Source organism: Pleurodeles waltl, chromosome 5 (genome assembly GCF_031143425.1).
Source record: "Pleurodeles waltl isolate 20211129_DDA chromosome 5, aPleWal1.hap1.20221129, whole genome shotgun sequence".
Classification (NCBI taxonomy): Eukaryota; Metazoa; Chordata; class Amphibia; order Caudata; family Salamandridae; genus Pleurodeles; species Pleurodeles waltl.
Genome location: NC_090444.1, coordinates 1,488,082,746 through 1,488,099,004, shown reverse-complemented (window position 1 = coordinate 1,488,099,004; position 16,259 = coordinate 1,488,082,746). Strand labels below are relative to the sequence as shown.

Sequence of the window (16,259 nt, the reverse complement as noted above, 5' to 3'; positions counted from 1 at the left end):
TATAAGTACTGGACCTCTGACACCACAAAGTTATAATCCTTCTGGACTGACAACTGTCTGCCAGGAAGAAGAGCTGGATGCTGTAGGAGACACTGCCACTCTGCCTGTTGCTTTGCTTTGCTGGCCTGCTGCTTGTTGATTCTGTCCTGGAAGTGAAAGGGCTGGACCTTGCTTTCATCCTGCTTCCAGAGGTTCTCCAAGGGCCTGTTAAGAGACTTAAGAAGTCTCAGGGACATCAAAGACTTCACTTGCCAGCAACTGGGCTTTCTTGCTGAGAGTCCTGACTTGCCAAGTGGTGCCAAATCCAGTACCTAGGCCCTTGGGAGTGCATTCTGGTGTACCAAGGAAGAAACAAATCCATCGACCTACAGAACGACTTCGGAACGGGTGCCGCTCTCTGACTCCGCACCGCTGCCTGCACCAGAGCTTTGGTCCCCACAGAGTGCAATAACCATGACTGACGCTGCAGGCCCGATGCCGCCACAGCGCCTCCGAAGTCCCCCCACAGCACATGTCCAGAGTGCCATGTCACTGACGTCCCTGGCACCCGACTCCACCACAGTACCTGTGACCCCATGGTGTGATTACGACACAACAAAGTCGTCGCCTCACGTCTTGACCTGCTGGATCCATCGACCCCACTTTGCCGTAAGGAACCAAAGCCTCGCCGCCAGCACTGCATCACCTCCCGTGCAACTGTAAGGAACTGATGCCTCACCTCCCCTGCCTAGAAGTACGGAACCAACGCCTCACCTCCCCAGTGGCAGTAAGGAACTGACGCCGCATTGGCTCCACCGAGGCCTCACCTCCCCGACTCCGTGCAAAGTCCTTGTTTCCTCATGGTCTTTCAAGGTACAGTAACCGGGGTCCGTGCGAGTCTGTGACCAGCCAGCACTCCCTTGCGACTGGCGTCGAACTGTTGGAGAAGACTCCTTCAAGACACTGTTATATACCCAGTTGGATATTTTGTGTTTCTAAGCACTATACTACCTTCAACCTTTAAAAATGTGTATCTTTGCTTGTATATGTTGTATTTTTGTCGCTTTGATCTTGTTTTACTCAGATAAATATTGCCTATTTTTCTAAACTGGTGTGGAGTACTTTTGTGGTGTTTTCACTGTGGTAGTGTGTGTGTGTGTACACAAATACTTTAAACATTGCCCCTGAGATAAGCCTGACTGCTCGAGCCAAGTTCCCAAGGGGGTTAGCTATGTGACTCCCTTACCCTGACTAGAGTGAGGGTCCCTTCTTGGACAGGGTGCAAATCACTGCCAACTAGACCTCATTTGTAACAAGAATTATCTTGGGACGTCCAGGGAGACAGTAGCGTATGTGGACCAGATTTAAATTAATACCACTTCCTCCTCTCCAATCTGCCCATCCTTATACTTGTCATTCCCACTTCGCAAAGGAATACCAGTCGTCATTCAGGCAAGGCTGCTCAACCATGGACCCCACCGAAGAAGGAACAAGTCTACTTAGTTAGTGTTGTTGCCTGTAGGTGGTACATCAGTGCACCTCCGTCCAGGACAGTCAAATTCAGGCTAACCCTGGTTCTGCATTTAGTTCTAGGAAATAATGATGATTAGTTTCCCCTCTAGTCGAGATGGCGTTTCGACAGGCAAAGCTATTAGAAGCCACTGGTGCAATCTTAGGTGGCATCTGTTCTGAATGTTTCTTTTTCAGAAACTGTTGCAGATGCCGTAGCATTTGTCTGTAGGCATTTATCTGGGTGAAGTCACTCTTCTCCATGAACGGATCTCTGCTTTTGCTTCTCTGCTCCTGCTTTCAACTTGGTAATGGGTTGGTCTTTAGCAATCTCTTCTACATTTTCTGTTTCTTTGCCTGCAGTGGGAAGTCCACAGTTCAGTCAGAGCGGGCAGTGCTTTCTCTCATAGGTCTCATGACTTGGTGAAGAACTCTGATTCTTCCCCAGCCATGATCCTCAGTTACACAGGAAAGTGAAGCATGTACTTCTTTTCAAGTCTCTAAGCCTGCATTTGACTGATTGGAAACTGTTGCCATATAACCAGAAAACAAAAGAACCTTGAACTTTGAAGGAGTCAGATACCTATTAGCCACTTCAGAAATAACACATGTTAATCTTAAGAGTCCTGTCAGGTAGACTCTTCTATATCACGCCACAAGATTCCCTGACATGGGGGATTCTCTCTCCCTATTGCTCATATAGCATTGTGTTTCAGATGTTGACTCCCCATGCACATCTGTCAATGTTTGGTAATCACAGTTCCATGTACAGCCACCCACGAGATTTAATTCAACAGTAGTATTGCTCTGCACAGCATGCTCATGGTCCATTTCCTGCTTCTTTTGGGTACTGCAATCACAGCTTTCTCCATTTACTGAGCTGTCTCCCCATCTCTCTTTCCCTCGGGGTAGAAGGTCTGTTTCAGGGTCCTTGGCCTACAACTGCTTCCATCCCCCCTCAGGAAGTGGTAGGGGGCATCGTAGGTGCTAACTGCCACCTTGTCTGATCACAGCCATTACTTTGCACCTCTTTCCTCATATTCCCACCTGAATGCCAGAATGTTCAGGACACTGCGGACCCTACCCCCACCTGTAAAATATAAGAGGTTACAGGATTCGTACAAGATTCCATTGGAAGGTCTCAATATGCTGGGAGCTTACTTGAAGAGTAGCCATCCGACTTGCTGCTGACCACCCTCCTCATAATGGAGCATTACATGTGTTATTTATTTTCTATTTAGAACATATGTATCATGCACAGGAAAAAGTAAATCACTTCAAGGTACACAAAGGAATGAAAGAGAATACATATCAAAGCGCTATCAGAAAGCTGGGTAAGAGTGAACCTTGAAAAGGTTATGGGATGCATCAAAGAGGATGGTTAGCTCAGTATGAAAAAGAAACTTTAGAATAAGTTCCTTTCTGAAGAGTGGGGAGGGGGGTGCACTGCTCTGTGAATATGCAAATGTGCACTTCTTCTGCATGCCCATGGGTGCTGTTAAGAATTGATAAGCGGGAGATTGAATAATCACCAAGATTCTCATGTTTTCTCATAGTTCTTCTAGGTTCTTTGAGTTAAACTATAATTGAATAAAAGCAAAAATATCAGAGCAACACTGGAATATACCTCAATGCTCACAACTTTCAATGCTTCATAGAACAAACAAGTGCCTGTACAACAATCTTTAGAATGAGGGCTCCGTCTGCTAGCGAGGGTTTAACCAATTCTTACAGTCACAGAAAGACAAGAACTCAATCTGTGATGGTCTATGAGAAACAGTAAATCTAGGAGCTGGCCAGTATTTACAGAGTTGAAGAAGTAGAATACTTGTTTGCTCAACAATTTTGTGTTTCAGAAATAGTATTTAACCTTTTGGGAGCCCTGGAGTACTGGTCTCGCCCTTGGCCACAGTTACCATGTGCTGAGGGTAAGACCAGCTTGTCCTGCACTTGGCCCACGGGTGGGCCTCCCACCCCCTCCTATAGGCAAGGATGGAAGGAAAATCGCTTCCCCTTCCACCCCAGGTCTCCCCCCCACCAGTGATGTCTGATGACATCAGCGCACGATCGTGTGCTGACCGCATCAGAGGCCGTCTCCACCGTGCTGGGAGCTCAGCTTCCAGTGCGGAACGGAAGAGAAATGCAAAGCACTTCTCTTCCGATCTGGGAGTGGGGGCAGGCAGAGGCATGAAAGCAAAGGAGAGCGGCCTTTACTTTCCTTTCATGTCTCTTTGAGCATTTCTGCAGCCCGATCGTAAAGCGATCAGGTTGCAGAAATGCCGACTAGACACCAGGGATATTGTTTTGGTTTTGTTTATGTTGTGTTTATGCATAAAGGGAGTGGCCCCTTTGGCAAGGGCTGCTCCCCATGGGGGAAATATATTATTAGGCCTTTTCTGGCCACCCAGGGGCAGATCGGCCTATTTTAATTAGCCCGATCTGCCCCCAGGGGAGTCAGAAGCCACTCGACGCCAGGAAGTTTTTTTTATGTAAACAATGAAGGGGAGCGATCCCTTCAGCAAGGGTCGCTCCCCTGGGGGACAATTTATTGTTAGGCCTTTTCTGGCCCCCAGGGTTTTTTAGTTACGTCAGTTTAATGCAAAGTGAGCGACCCCTTAGGTAAGGGTCGATTCCCTGGTGAGCAAATTTATTTTAGGCTGCTTCTGCCCCCCTTAGGGGCAGATTGGCCTATTTTAATTAGACCGATCTGCCTCCAAGGGGGGCAGCAACCACTAGGCACCAGAGATTTTTTTTTTTTTTTTTTTACAAATGGGGAGCGACCCAAAGGCACCTGGGGGGGAGACTTTTGTTTAGGCATTTTTTGCCCACCTCGGGGGCAGACTGGCCTATTTCTATTAGGCTGATGGCAGAAACCACTTAGGCACCAGGGATTGGTGTGTGCATGTTTTGTTTGGGTGGGCAGTCCCTTGGGCAAGGGTTGCTCCTCACGGGGGCACACTACTGTTGGCCATTTGTGCCCCCTTCAGGGCAGATCTGCCTATTTTTGGAAGGCCCATCTGCCCCCAAAGGGGGGCAGAAAGCCCAGCAGAGACCAGGGAAGATTTTTTTTTTTTTAAAGGGTGACGGTATGGCTATACCCCCATCCCAAATAAATGGGGACAAAGTTGTTCTGCCCACCGGTGGACAGATGGGGCAAATACCCCCGATCCACTCCCTGGCGGGGGGGGGGGCAAAAAACCTACTAGATGCCAGGGAATAAAAATAAATAAAAAAAAGGTGGGGTGGGGGTTACCAACCAGTATGGGCATAGTTATGCCCCAACACCCAAATGAAGGGGGTATCAGTCTTTCATCTCTCCCCCCCAACACTAAAAGATCTTATCCCAACAGCAAGCAAGAGGACATTTGATTATTTTGGGTTTTGGCTTTACATTTGGGCCATGAGATCTTGTCTAACTCTCAAAATCATCCCATTTGGAATGGTGAGGTCCGCACTTTTTGGACTTTGGGACGCTGCCATGTAGAAAAATTTACGAGACCTAGCCACATCTGAAAACTAAACATCTGGGTGAGTCCAGGGTGGTGTGCTTCAGATGTACCAGATGCACCCTGCACCATTTTCCTACCCACAATGCCCTGCAAACCTCCAACCTCCAACCTTGCTTGAAATCACATATTTTCCCTACATTTATGTGATGGAACCCTCTGGAATCTGTACGAATCCACAAAATTCCTACCACCCAGTATTGTTGCATCTATAACCAATAAAAATGCTGCCCCGCTTGTCAGCCTCAAAACGTTTTTTTCAAACTCCCCTTTTGGACCCGCTTTGGTTCCCCCCTCAATTTTGACCTGTTTGTGGCTCTTCCCTGTTACAGGCACTTGGCCCATCTACACAAGTGAGGTATCATTTTTATCGGGAGGCTGAGGGGAACGCTGAGTGGTAGGAAATCTGTGCTGGTGCAGCGATCCCACAGAGAAATGTGGGAAACATTTGATTTTTTTAGCCAAATTTGAGGTTTGCTGAGGATTCTGGGTAAGAAAACACTGGGGGATCCACGCAAGTCACACCTCCCTTGACTCCCTCAGTGTCTGGTTTTCAGAAATGTCTGGGTTCAGTAGGTTTTCCTAGAAGGTTGCTGAGCCCAGGACCAAAAATGCAGGTGCCCTCCCCCACAAAAACAGGTAGTTTTGTATTTGATAATTTTGATGTGTCCACGTAGTGTTTTGGGGCATTCCTTTCGTGGGCAATAGGCCTACCCACACAAGTGAGGTACAATTTTTATCAGGAAACCTGGGGGAGTGCTGGGTGGAAGGATGTTTGTGGCTCCCCTCCGATTCCAGGACTTTCTATCACCAAATGTGAGGAAAAAGTGTTATTTCTTTTGCCAAATTTTGAGGTTTGCAAAGGATTCTTGGTAACAGAACCTGGTGGGAGCGCCACAAGTTACCCCATCCTGGGTTCCACTAGGTGTCTAGTTTTCAGAAATGTCCAGGCTTGCTAGGTTTTCCTAGGTGGCAGCTGAGCCACAGACCAGAATCCACAGCTAGGCACTTTGCAAAAAAAAACAGGTTGTTTTCTTTGGGAAAATGTAATGTGTCCATGTTGTGTTTTGGGGCATTTCCTGTTGCGGGCACACAAGTGAGGAACCATTTTTATCGGGAGACCTGGGGGAATGCTGGGTGGAAGGACATTTGTGGCTCCTCTAAGATTCTAGAACTTTCTGTCACCGAAATGTGAGGGAAAAAACTGTTTTTTTGGCCAAATTTTGAGGTTTGCAAAGGATTCTGAGTAACAGGACCCAGTGAGAGCCCCAAAAGTCACCCCATTCTGAATTCCCCTAGGTGTCTAGTTTAAAAAAATGTTGGGGCTTGCTAGGTTTTCCTAGATGCTGGATGACCTAGGGGCCAAAATCCACAGCTATGCACTTTGCAAAAAACAGGTCAGTTTTCTTTGGGAAAATGTGATGTGCCCAAGTTGTGTTTTGGTTCATTTCCTGTTGTGGGCAGTATGCCTACCCAAACAAGTGGGGTACCATTTTTATCGGGAGATTTGGGGGAATGTTCTGAGAAAGGAAATTTGTGGCTCCTCTCAGATTCCAGAACTTTATGTCACCGAAAGATGAGGGGGGAAAAGTGTTTTTTTTGCCAGATTTTGAGGTTTGCAAAGGATTCTGGGTAACAGAACCTGGTGAGAGTACCACAAAGTACCCCATTCTGAATTCCCCTATGTGTCTAGTTTAAAAAATCCACAGGTCTGGTAGGTTTCCCTAGGTGCTGGCTGAGCTAGGGGCCACAATCCACAGCTAGGCACTTTCCAAAAAAACCGTCAGATTTCAATGTAAAAATGTGATGTGTCCATGTTGCGTTTCCTGTCACAGGCACTAGGCCTACCCACACAAGTGAGGTACCATTTTTATCGGGAGACTTGGGGAACACAGAATAGCAGAACAAGTGTTATTGCCCCTTGTCTTTCTCTACATTTTTTATTTCCAAATGTAAGACAGTGTGTAAAAAAGACATCTATTTGAGAAATGCCCTGTAATTCGCATGCTGGTATGGGGACCACGGAATTCAGAGATGTGCAAATAACCATTTCTTCTCAACACTTTTTCTTGTGCCATTTTGGAAATACAAAGGTTTCCTTGATACCTATTTTTCACTCTTTATATTTCACCAAATGAATTGCTGAATACCCGGTACACAACGAAAACCCATTGCAAGGTGCAGCTCCTTTATTGCACTGGGTACCTAGGGTTCTTGATGAACCTACAAGCCCTATATATCACCGCAACCAGAAGAGTCCAGCAGATGTAACGGTATATTGCTTTTGAAAATCTGACATCACAGGAAAAAGTTAGCAAGTAAAATGTAGAGAGAAATGGCTGTTTTTTAACCTCAATTTCAATATTTATTTCTGCTGTTATTTTCTGTAGGAAAACCTTGTAGGATCTACACACATGACCCCTTGCTGAATTCAGAATTCTGTCTACTTTTCAGAAATGTTTAGCTGTTTGGGATCCAGCATTGGTTTCACACCCATTTCTGTCACTAATTGGAAGGAGGCTAAACGCACAAAAAATAGTAAAAATGGGGTATGTCCCAGTAAAATGCAAAATTATGTTGAAAAATGTGGTTTTCTGATTCAAGTCTGCCTGTTCCTGAAAGCTGGGGAGATTTTGATTTTAGCACTGCAAACCCTTTGTTGATGCCATTTTCAGGGGGAAAAACACAAGCCTTGTTCTGAAGCCCTTTTTCCCAGTTTTTGAAAAAAATAACCTTTTGCTGTATTTTGGCTAATTTCTTGGTCTCCTCCAGGGGAACCCACAAACTCTGGGTACCTCTAGAATCCTTAGGATGTTGGAAAAAAAGGACGCAAATTTGGCATGGGTAGCTTATGTGGACAAAAAGTTATGAGGGCCTAAGTGCGAACTGCCCCAAATAGCCAAAAAAAGGCCTGCCACCTGAGGGCGAAAAGGCCTGGCAGCGAAGGGGTTAAGCAAGCATTTGCAAAGCCAGTAGGTCTTGCCTTTGAGACCTATTTGCTCTGCCACTGACTTTTTTTTTTGTTCATGTTGTACAGCATTAGCAAAAAATGCAAATGCTGTACAGCATGAACACAAGAAAACAAACCGCAAAGAAGCATTTTGTAAGGGCGTGCAGGCTTACAGGGCAATGGAGAAGCTGGTTGGGGTAGCAGCGAGGATGGAGGATGGGGGTAGAAGAGAAAGGGAGCAACAAAGAAAGCTGGAGAAGATGCACACAAGGCACAGAACAACATAGGATTAAAAGGGAGAAGCACAGGTGAAAGACAGCAACACAGAGCATGGGTGAAAAGAGAAATGCAAACATGCACTCTCATAAAAGTGCTTAAGAAAAAAAGTTGTTACCTAAAAACAGAGCAGTGGCAGGACATAAGTAGAGAGGGAATGCTCCAGGAGAGGGACAAACATGAGATGGAAGAGGCGAGTCATGAAATAAGAAGCAAGCAAATGAGTGACAGTAAAGCCATCCAATGGTAAGCAATTTTTGCAACCCAAAAGGATAATGGACGGAGTGCTGAACAATGCAAACACTCACCCCCAGTCACAGATCTGGGTTTAATCCATCATTCTTTAGCTCACCATGCCACCTCAGTTTGGACCCAGCCATAAGCAAATCAGTCTTGACCCTTTTCCACATGGGAACAGTCCAGCCCGAACTGCCAGGCCAGGTCCCCCTGAACTGGAAACAAACATCCTGGGACCAGTTTCAGGATATCGCTCTTCATCAGCCAGGCTAGCTTGAATCCAGTGGCACAGTGAGCAAGGGACCCACGTCTGGGCATACCCTTCCCATTTAGGGCAAACTTAGCAACACAAAAGGATGATGGTTGGAGTGCTGAACAATGCAAACACTCACCCCCAGTCGCAGATATGGGTTTAATCCATCGTTCTTTTGCTCACCATGCCACCCCAGTTTGTACCCAGCCATATGCAAATCAGTCTTGACCCTGTTCCTCATGGGAACAGTCCAGCCTGAACTGCCAGGCCAGGTCCTCCCTGGACCAGAAACAAGCATCCTGGGACCCGTTTCAGGGTATCACCCTTCATCAGCCAGGCTCGCTTAAATCCAGTGGAACAGTGAGCAAAGGACCCGTGTCTGGGCATACCCTTCCCACTTAAGGGAACTTTAGCAACTCAAAGGGATGATGGATGGAGTGCTGAACAACACAAACACTCGCCCCCAGTCACAGATCTGGGTTTAATCCATTTTTCTTTTGCTCACCATGCCACCCCAGTTTGAACCCAGCCATATGGAAATCAGTTTTGACCCTGTTCCTCATGGGAACAGTCCAGCCCAAACTGCTAGGCCAGGTCCTCCCTGGACCAGAAACAAGCATCCTGGGACCAGTTTCAGGGTATCACCCTTCATCAGCCAGGCTAGCTTGAATCCAGTGGCACAGTGAGCAAGGGACCCACGTCTGGGCATACCCTTCCCACTTAGGGCAACTTTAGTAACACAAAAGGATGATGGACAGTGTTGAACAATGCAAACACTCACCCCAGTCAAGGATATGGGTTTAATCCATCGTTCTTTTGCTCACCATGCCACGCCAGTTTGGACCCAGCCATATGTAAATCAGTCTTGATCCTGTTCCTCATGGGAAGCAATGGGCAGACTTTAAGCTCATTGTAGGTCCTTGGTAAGCTACATTAGGGGGCTTATTTACAAGCCACTTGCATTACCAGTGCATCACTTTTTATGACGCTCTTGTGGCACAGGGTGCAGACCCATTTGTATGAGGCCACGCAAAGCCACTTTGCTTGGCTTTTCACAGCCTCATTGATACGGTGTAAGGCAATGCAGCACAAGTCGCTGCGTTGCATTACCCTGTGCAAGGGGAGTGTTTTTATGGGTGTTGCAGTTGGCTTTCGCACACAACACCCATGGGTTTTGATGCATTCTCAGATTTACAAGGATCTGTAAATCTGGGAATCCGTCAAAACTGTAAGTCTCCCAGGGGAAGTGTAACAAAGAGAAATATCATTATTTCTACTTGTCTTTTCCTTTTTCTATGTGTGCTGCATTCTGTAGCACACAGAAAATGGAAAATGCCTCCATGGATTAATTTTGTGCAGGAGGGTGTCCCTTCCTACACAAAAACAATTCTGTCAACAATGCAGACACCATTGCACCATGGTGCAAGGGTGCCTGCATTGGCTCTAGGCACCAAATTGTGCGCCAGAGCTGGCTGAAAGGGAAGACATTCACCATATCTCGTAAATATGGTGCATTCCTGCTATTTCAAATTGGCGTAGGGCAGAGCAGCAAAAAAGCTTGCAGCGCTGCCCTACGCCATTTCATTGTAAATATGCCCCTAGGTCTTTTGCAATCAGATAGCTTGCGATGCCTGGCAGGCTCGACCTAGCACATCTCACACTCTCCTCCCATACAAAAAATAAAGGTAATGTCCAAGACTTACTTTATTATTTAACTGAGTATGAGTATAAATGTAAAAGGATGCAGCAAGCTATGTATTGGAATGAATGCCCCTACACATCAAATCCGCTTCTTCCATCCTTTAATTCTGCAAGAAGCTAAAGACCTGGCTCTTCAAATAGACCCACTCGCCTGCCTTCAGCAATGCTAGATTTGCACCTACCTTCAGGATACCCTCCCAGGTGACAGCATGCTTAAAAAAAAAATAACTAGCGTAACGTCACATAACATAACATATATGAAGCAACAATCCACTGTATTGGGGTGTAAATAATAGACATGATTTTAAGTAACTAATGGGACAGTTAAATATTTACTACAAATATTCACTATCTGTATAAATGTGTTAATTCTAGTGTGCATGAAGCATTGCTTACCTTGCTGTCCTCCAAAGGTTTCTTTAAATCTTCTATGGAGAAAGTTGGGCTGATGACTGGTACTTGAGTCGCTGTTGATTTGATCCATTTTTTCAAAGACTCCACAAGATGGTTAAATGTATCCATTTGGCTTTGACAAGAAGATACATCCTCCTCTCTGAAAAGATAAAAATATCCAGAAAATGTCAAAGAAAACAGCAGCTTTCCATGCATGAGCAGTCTTATGCTGATTGTGATTTGTGAAGCTATCAGCAGTACGTTGTGGGATAGAAGTTAAAAATACATAGGTACATTTATTTGCAACCAGAGAGTAAACTTTATCATCACCTTGAAAAAGCCAGTAGCAAAACACACATTCAGGTACTTGCATACAAACAAGGACACGTGACTGGATATGCCTCCTAATGGATGGGTCTATGGTAATAAACCATAGCAGAAGTTTGCAGGACAAGGAACAAGATAACAACAACACATAGCCAATAACAAATCTTGATACAAGAACATACAATAAATAGAAGACTAATATAGACAAACACTCAAGAGCCGGCAGCGCAACTGAAGTAGTGGTAGGAAGGCCCAGGCACAGGTTGAGTCTGGAGGCCCAAGACCAAAACCCCCAAAGAAATACACTCCACTTTATGCCAGCACACCTATAGTCTGATAAAATCTGAAGAGCACCAACAGGCTGTTGAAAGAAGCAGAATTAGCACGGTTTAAAACCCCATAAGATAAGATGAGAGAACATAAAACAGCATAACATAAAATTCCAGCTTCTTCAAATATAACAACGAATCCCCCAATAAGTGTCAAACAGAACGCTTGTCCAATCAATTACTGTTTTAAAAAAAATCTCAAGATTTGTGGAGAAGTAGAGAGACATTCAGTAGCTCTGATTTCAAACCAAAGGCAGAACACATCTCTAAGCCTCAGTATACACCTACAGATAAAAGACTTGCACTTTCTCCAATTCAAAATCTATTTGAGATATAAATGGCACAAGCAACCCTGCTGAATTTCATGAATACAAATTATTCTCAGCACATTATAAGCACATTATAGTTCTGTCATTTTAAGACTTGAACATTGAAAAATGTGTGTAAATTAGCATCTATATCAGGATCTGCCCGAGAACTCTGCAGTTCTACAAAAGGTAGCTATTTTGCAGAAATCAGGGATTGACTCCCTAATAACTAGGACCCTCTTTTAATATTTTATACTGTATTCAGAACTGACCCAATTTACTGTGCATTTTTGTGAGAGATTTGAGATAAGTGGTTAAAATATACCAATTCACAGATTGTATCCAGAAAGAGAATCAGCTTTTACCAAGACCTTTACAGGATATTCAGGATATTCAATCACAATGTAGATCAAATTTATATTGGGAATTATTCTCCCCACTGAGAAATCTCTTATTACCTGTGCCCTTCACAGAGAGATACACAGACGTTTGGATCTCTACGAGCCACTCACTACAATCAGCCATTCAATGACCATTGTTGGATTCTTGAAGTAGTTAAAATATTATAGATGGCTTAAATCCCCCTGTCTTCTAGATAAACTCCTCATCACTTTAACAGCTACAATAGTGCACGTTAAAATATCTTTCTGCAGAGGAGTAAGACATTTATGTGAGTCCTCTAAGAGTGACTCCTGATTCCAGATTTACGCAGTGTAAACAGGAACAAGATAGTTTCAACTGGGAAAAGCAAGGGTGATAAATTCCTTTATTGTCCTATCCCCGGTTGGAATTTCCAAATCGTGTTATGGACAGGCTACTATGGAATGGTCAGGGCTTAGATACATCAGGTGACCTATATGAGCACACACTATTGAACATATATGCCATTATCAGGTAGATCAATAATATACCAGTTGGGCAATTTATGGTTTATGGACAGATGACCCGAGAGATATTGGCATGTGGTACCAGTGACAGTGTATCAACCACAGAGGCAGTACTTTGGACAGTGATAATTAATGGAGGTGGAAAGAAAGCAAATAAATGCCATTTATCAAGTTTATGACTACTGACTATGATCAGTATACAAATGACTGGAAAAAGGCAGGTTAGGAGAAGGATGTTGGCAAGGTATTCTCTGATGGGAAATGATAGTAGAATATGCATCAAAAGTATGCTGAAATGCTTAATTGAAGGTGATCCAATTTAACTTTTTTTCACACGCTTATCACCCTGAAGAAGCTACGTAGAATGGATGGCCCGCATCTAAATACTTGTCCTATTGTAATGTTATTAATTCTGGGATTTATCATATGGTGTCGGCGTGCATGCAGTCTGCAGGGTCATTTTACCTTAACTGCAATGGCTGGTTTGTGGAACCTGGCATAATCTTTGTTTTCTATGTAACATTGTAATTGGTACGTGATAATGTATATTTAGTAATGATTTGCTGTTTGTGTAAAGCAATAAACAAGTAAAGAAAAAAAGTGAAACCTGAAGGCAGAGGTCTGAAAAATGCAGCATCTGAAAAGTACATACTGTTTCTGGAACAGTAACCTTTCCTAGCAATAGATAAAATTAAAGCCTACATGATGAGGTGAGATATAACTTTTTCTAAGTGCTTTTTACATGGTTACAATCAGGGTCTGATGAGGAGAAACGTTTTCATTTATTTGCCTGTTACATAATATATTTTAAATAGCTACCTGTCTGCCTTTAAATAAGAACGTCGACCTACTCCATTTTGCATGTGTATTGCACTGCAAATTCAAGATACCATTCCCATGCTCACAATTAACTTGAATCCATTTGCTGATAATCTGACCAATTTGCCTAAAAGCAAAGTAAGAGACAGGAGTAACAATGACAGTTACTATTGGCAATGAATCTCGTGGAGGAACCTGCATCAGAAAGTTGTGGGCATATACAGCTCTGACACTTTCACTATTGCTGATCAAAAGGACGTCACAGAGGACAGTCATGTTTCATTTTTTCATAAGTATTCCAGCAGCAACTGGAGCATAACTATCGTGCTCTAAATCTTCTGAGGAAGCAAGCCTGACTTCCTCTAGGAGGGGTTATGTGGGTCTCCCCAGAACAATCTTGAAAAATACGGAGTCAGGTGAAGCATTTGTTACTTAAATTTACTAAACATTCATGGTTTCTGAGGGGGCACTAATGAAACATTCCAGTACTCTTGAGGGTTTGTCAGGCAATGCCGACCCTCATGAGGGATCCTGGGGGAGACCAATCTATCCAAGAAAACCTTGCAAAATGTTGGAAAATAGTGCATTTTGCAACTTAATTTGGACTATAATTGAAAGAGCTGTAGGCATTACAGGAATGCATAAAATCTAGTGATGCATGTTTACATGACCCATCATTTTCCAAAATGTATATCTCAATCTTCTTCATTTTGAAAATCCATTTCCTTTCATTTTTCCATCCTACACTTCCAAGGAGATTCTCATTCATTTGCTAGGGCTGAGAATCTACTTAGGTGCATCAGAATGGAAATCAGGTTAAATAAATCTTAAAATTATGCAATAGGTAACAGATCAGAGAGCTACACACATCTTAAAAACATCTACAGCAGAGGTGCACTAGAAGCAGAGACCTTAAAGAATCGGATAGAAACATATAACACCAATCTTATATGCTATTAATCAATTTAGAAGATGAAATGATTCCACAAAGTGGTGAAAAATATCAAGAAAAATGCAGTGTTTATCCAAAGATTCATTAGTTTGCTTGGTTCCTCAAATGGTGTGAGATCTCTTCTATATTTGTACCTTAATTTACTAGGTTTTCACCTCAATTGAGCAAGAGTTTTTTGATTAACATCTAATTTGTTCAACTGTGAGAGCATGACTTACTTGCACTTAGCAGCCATCATTTGGTTCAACATTTTAGGAGTTAAGAATCCACAGTGTCTAAACTCATGTTTTTTTTCTCATGTTATTTTCTATGCGATCTTGTCTTTTCTTGAATTTGCAACTAGATGCCACCTTTGGAAGCTCTTTCATTATCATCTTCATCCGGCTCTTGTCCAGTTTTTAGGAGCTGTGTCCCAAGCTTAAATATCCCGGGTTGATAGTCCTGAGGCTTTTCAAGCCTTTCAATCTGCCCTTAATAGTATATACCATGATACTAAAACACCAAACTATCAAACCTGTGGACAAGTCAATGGTGTTATCAACATCAATGGTTTGTTTAAGGTAAAGATGTAGCTTGAAAATGGCCTAGCATGTTTCACACCCGTAAGCCAACACATTCAATGAACTGACTGCTATGGAAATTTAATACTAATGTTCTTGGGGAATCTTGGGAAGCAAAGCCTAAACAGGCATTGACATAGCCAGTGGGTCTGGGTTTAAGCTTTAGCACATTAGAGTGAGACACAAAGGAGGGAGCCACAGGAGTGGATCAAGAGTAAGGTAGTTCCTCAGGCAGTTCAATGCAAGTACTGAAGAGAAGGTGGAAGGACACACCCAAAAAGCCAATAGCATTAGGTGATACTCCACTAGGATGGGCCAAGGCATGATTGATAAAGTCTCAATGAAATGGTTGAAAAAGGCAGGTATAGGAAAAACAGTGGTTAAAAGGGGCAGACACAAAGTGTACTCTATGTATATTGTAAGCTAAATGTCTGGCAGCTGCACTGCCAACACCAAGAACTGAAAAACGGGCAGTACTGTAATGAAAGTTAGTTACAACAAAATTGACTTTTGCCCCATTTTTTTTAATCTACCCAGGCCATATGAGCCTTCAAGAAAATTAAGCCTTGCATGCATGTTTTGCTTTTTGTTATGGTAAATCAACAATTCTGTTAATTTACACCCATTAGCAGGCTACGGAAAAAAAAATATGAGAAACCCACAGTAAAAACATGCAACAACTATTGCAACATTTCAAGAGCTCATACTCACTTTTCCCTCACAGCTTCTTCTAGTTCCTTGAACTTCTTGGACAAAGCATTAACTTTTTCATTGACAAGAAGTCTGTCACCAGGAAGACCATAAACTGATATTTCTTCAAGCAGCTGTTGTAAAACTTCAACATTTTTCTTGTGATCTATCAGCTCCATACTGGTTTCCTGCACAAATAGATTTGGAGTAGTCACTTGTAAAACCTTGCAATAAAATAACTGAGAAAACAAATTTTTTGAGTTATACATTCACGTCACTAGATCCAAAACCTCATACCCACTATGACCAAGATGAAAGTCTTAAAATATTGAACTATCTTGATTGACAGAATGGTGGTATTTTTCCTAATCTGAAAATGGCTTAAGGCCCACACATATTTCTCTGACGCATAAATATGCAATGTGGTTCCAAAAGGGATTGGTGATCCACTTACATCTTACTTGCAGACATTTGTGCCACAATGTATTCCGACACCATGAATGCAGATCAGAAATATGGTAATGGTGACATGTTGTAGTCTGATAAAAGCATTTCGAGCTAAATTTACAAGCTTTTTGATATA

The 16,259-nt window shown here is 43.3% G+C and overlaps 1 protein-coding gene across 9 annotated transcripts in view; it reads right to left on the bottom strand.

Annotated features, from left to right (window-relative positions):
• Positions 1–16,259, bottom strand: part of DST (dystonin) — a 1,789,835-nt gene that overhangs the window by 448,391 nt on the left and 1,325,185 nt on the right. For all 9 annotated transcript variants that reach the window (XM_069235771.1, XM_069235778.1, XM_069235775.1 and 6 more), the window contains 2 exons: positions 15,698–15,864; positions 10,808–10,964 (listed from right to left, as the gene is read on the bottom strand). In XM_069235771.1, the coding sequence (XP_069091872.1) occupies positions 10,808–10,964; positions 15,698–15,864 (324 nt within the window). The remainder of the gene's footprint in view (positions 1–10,807; positions 10,965–15,697; positions 15,865–16,259) is intronic.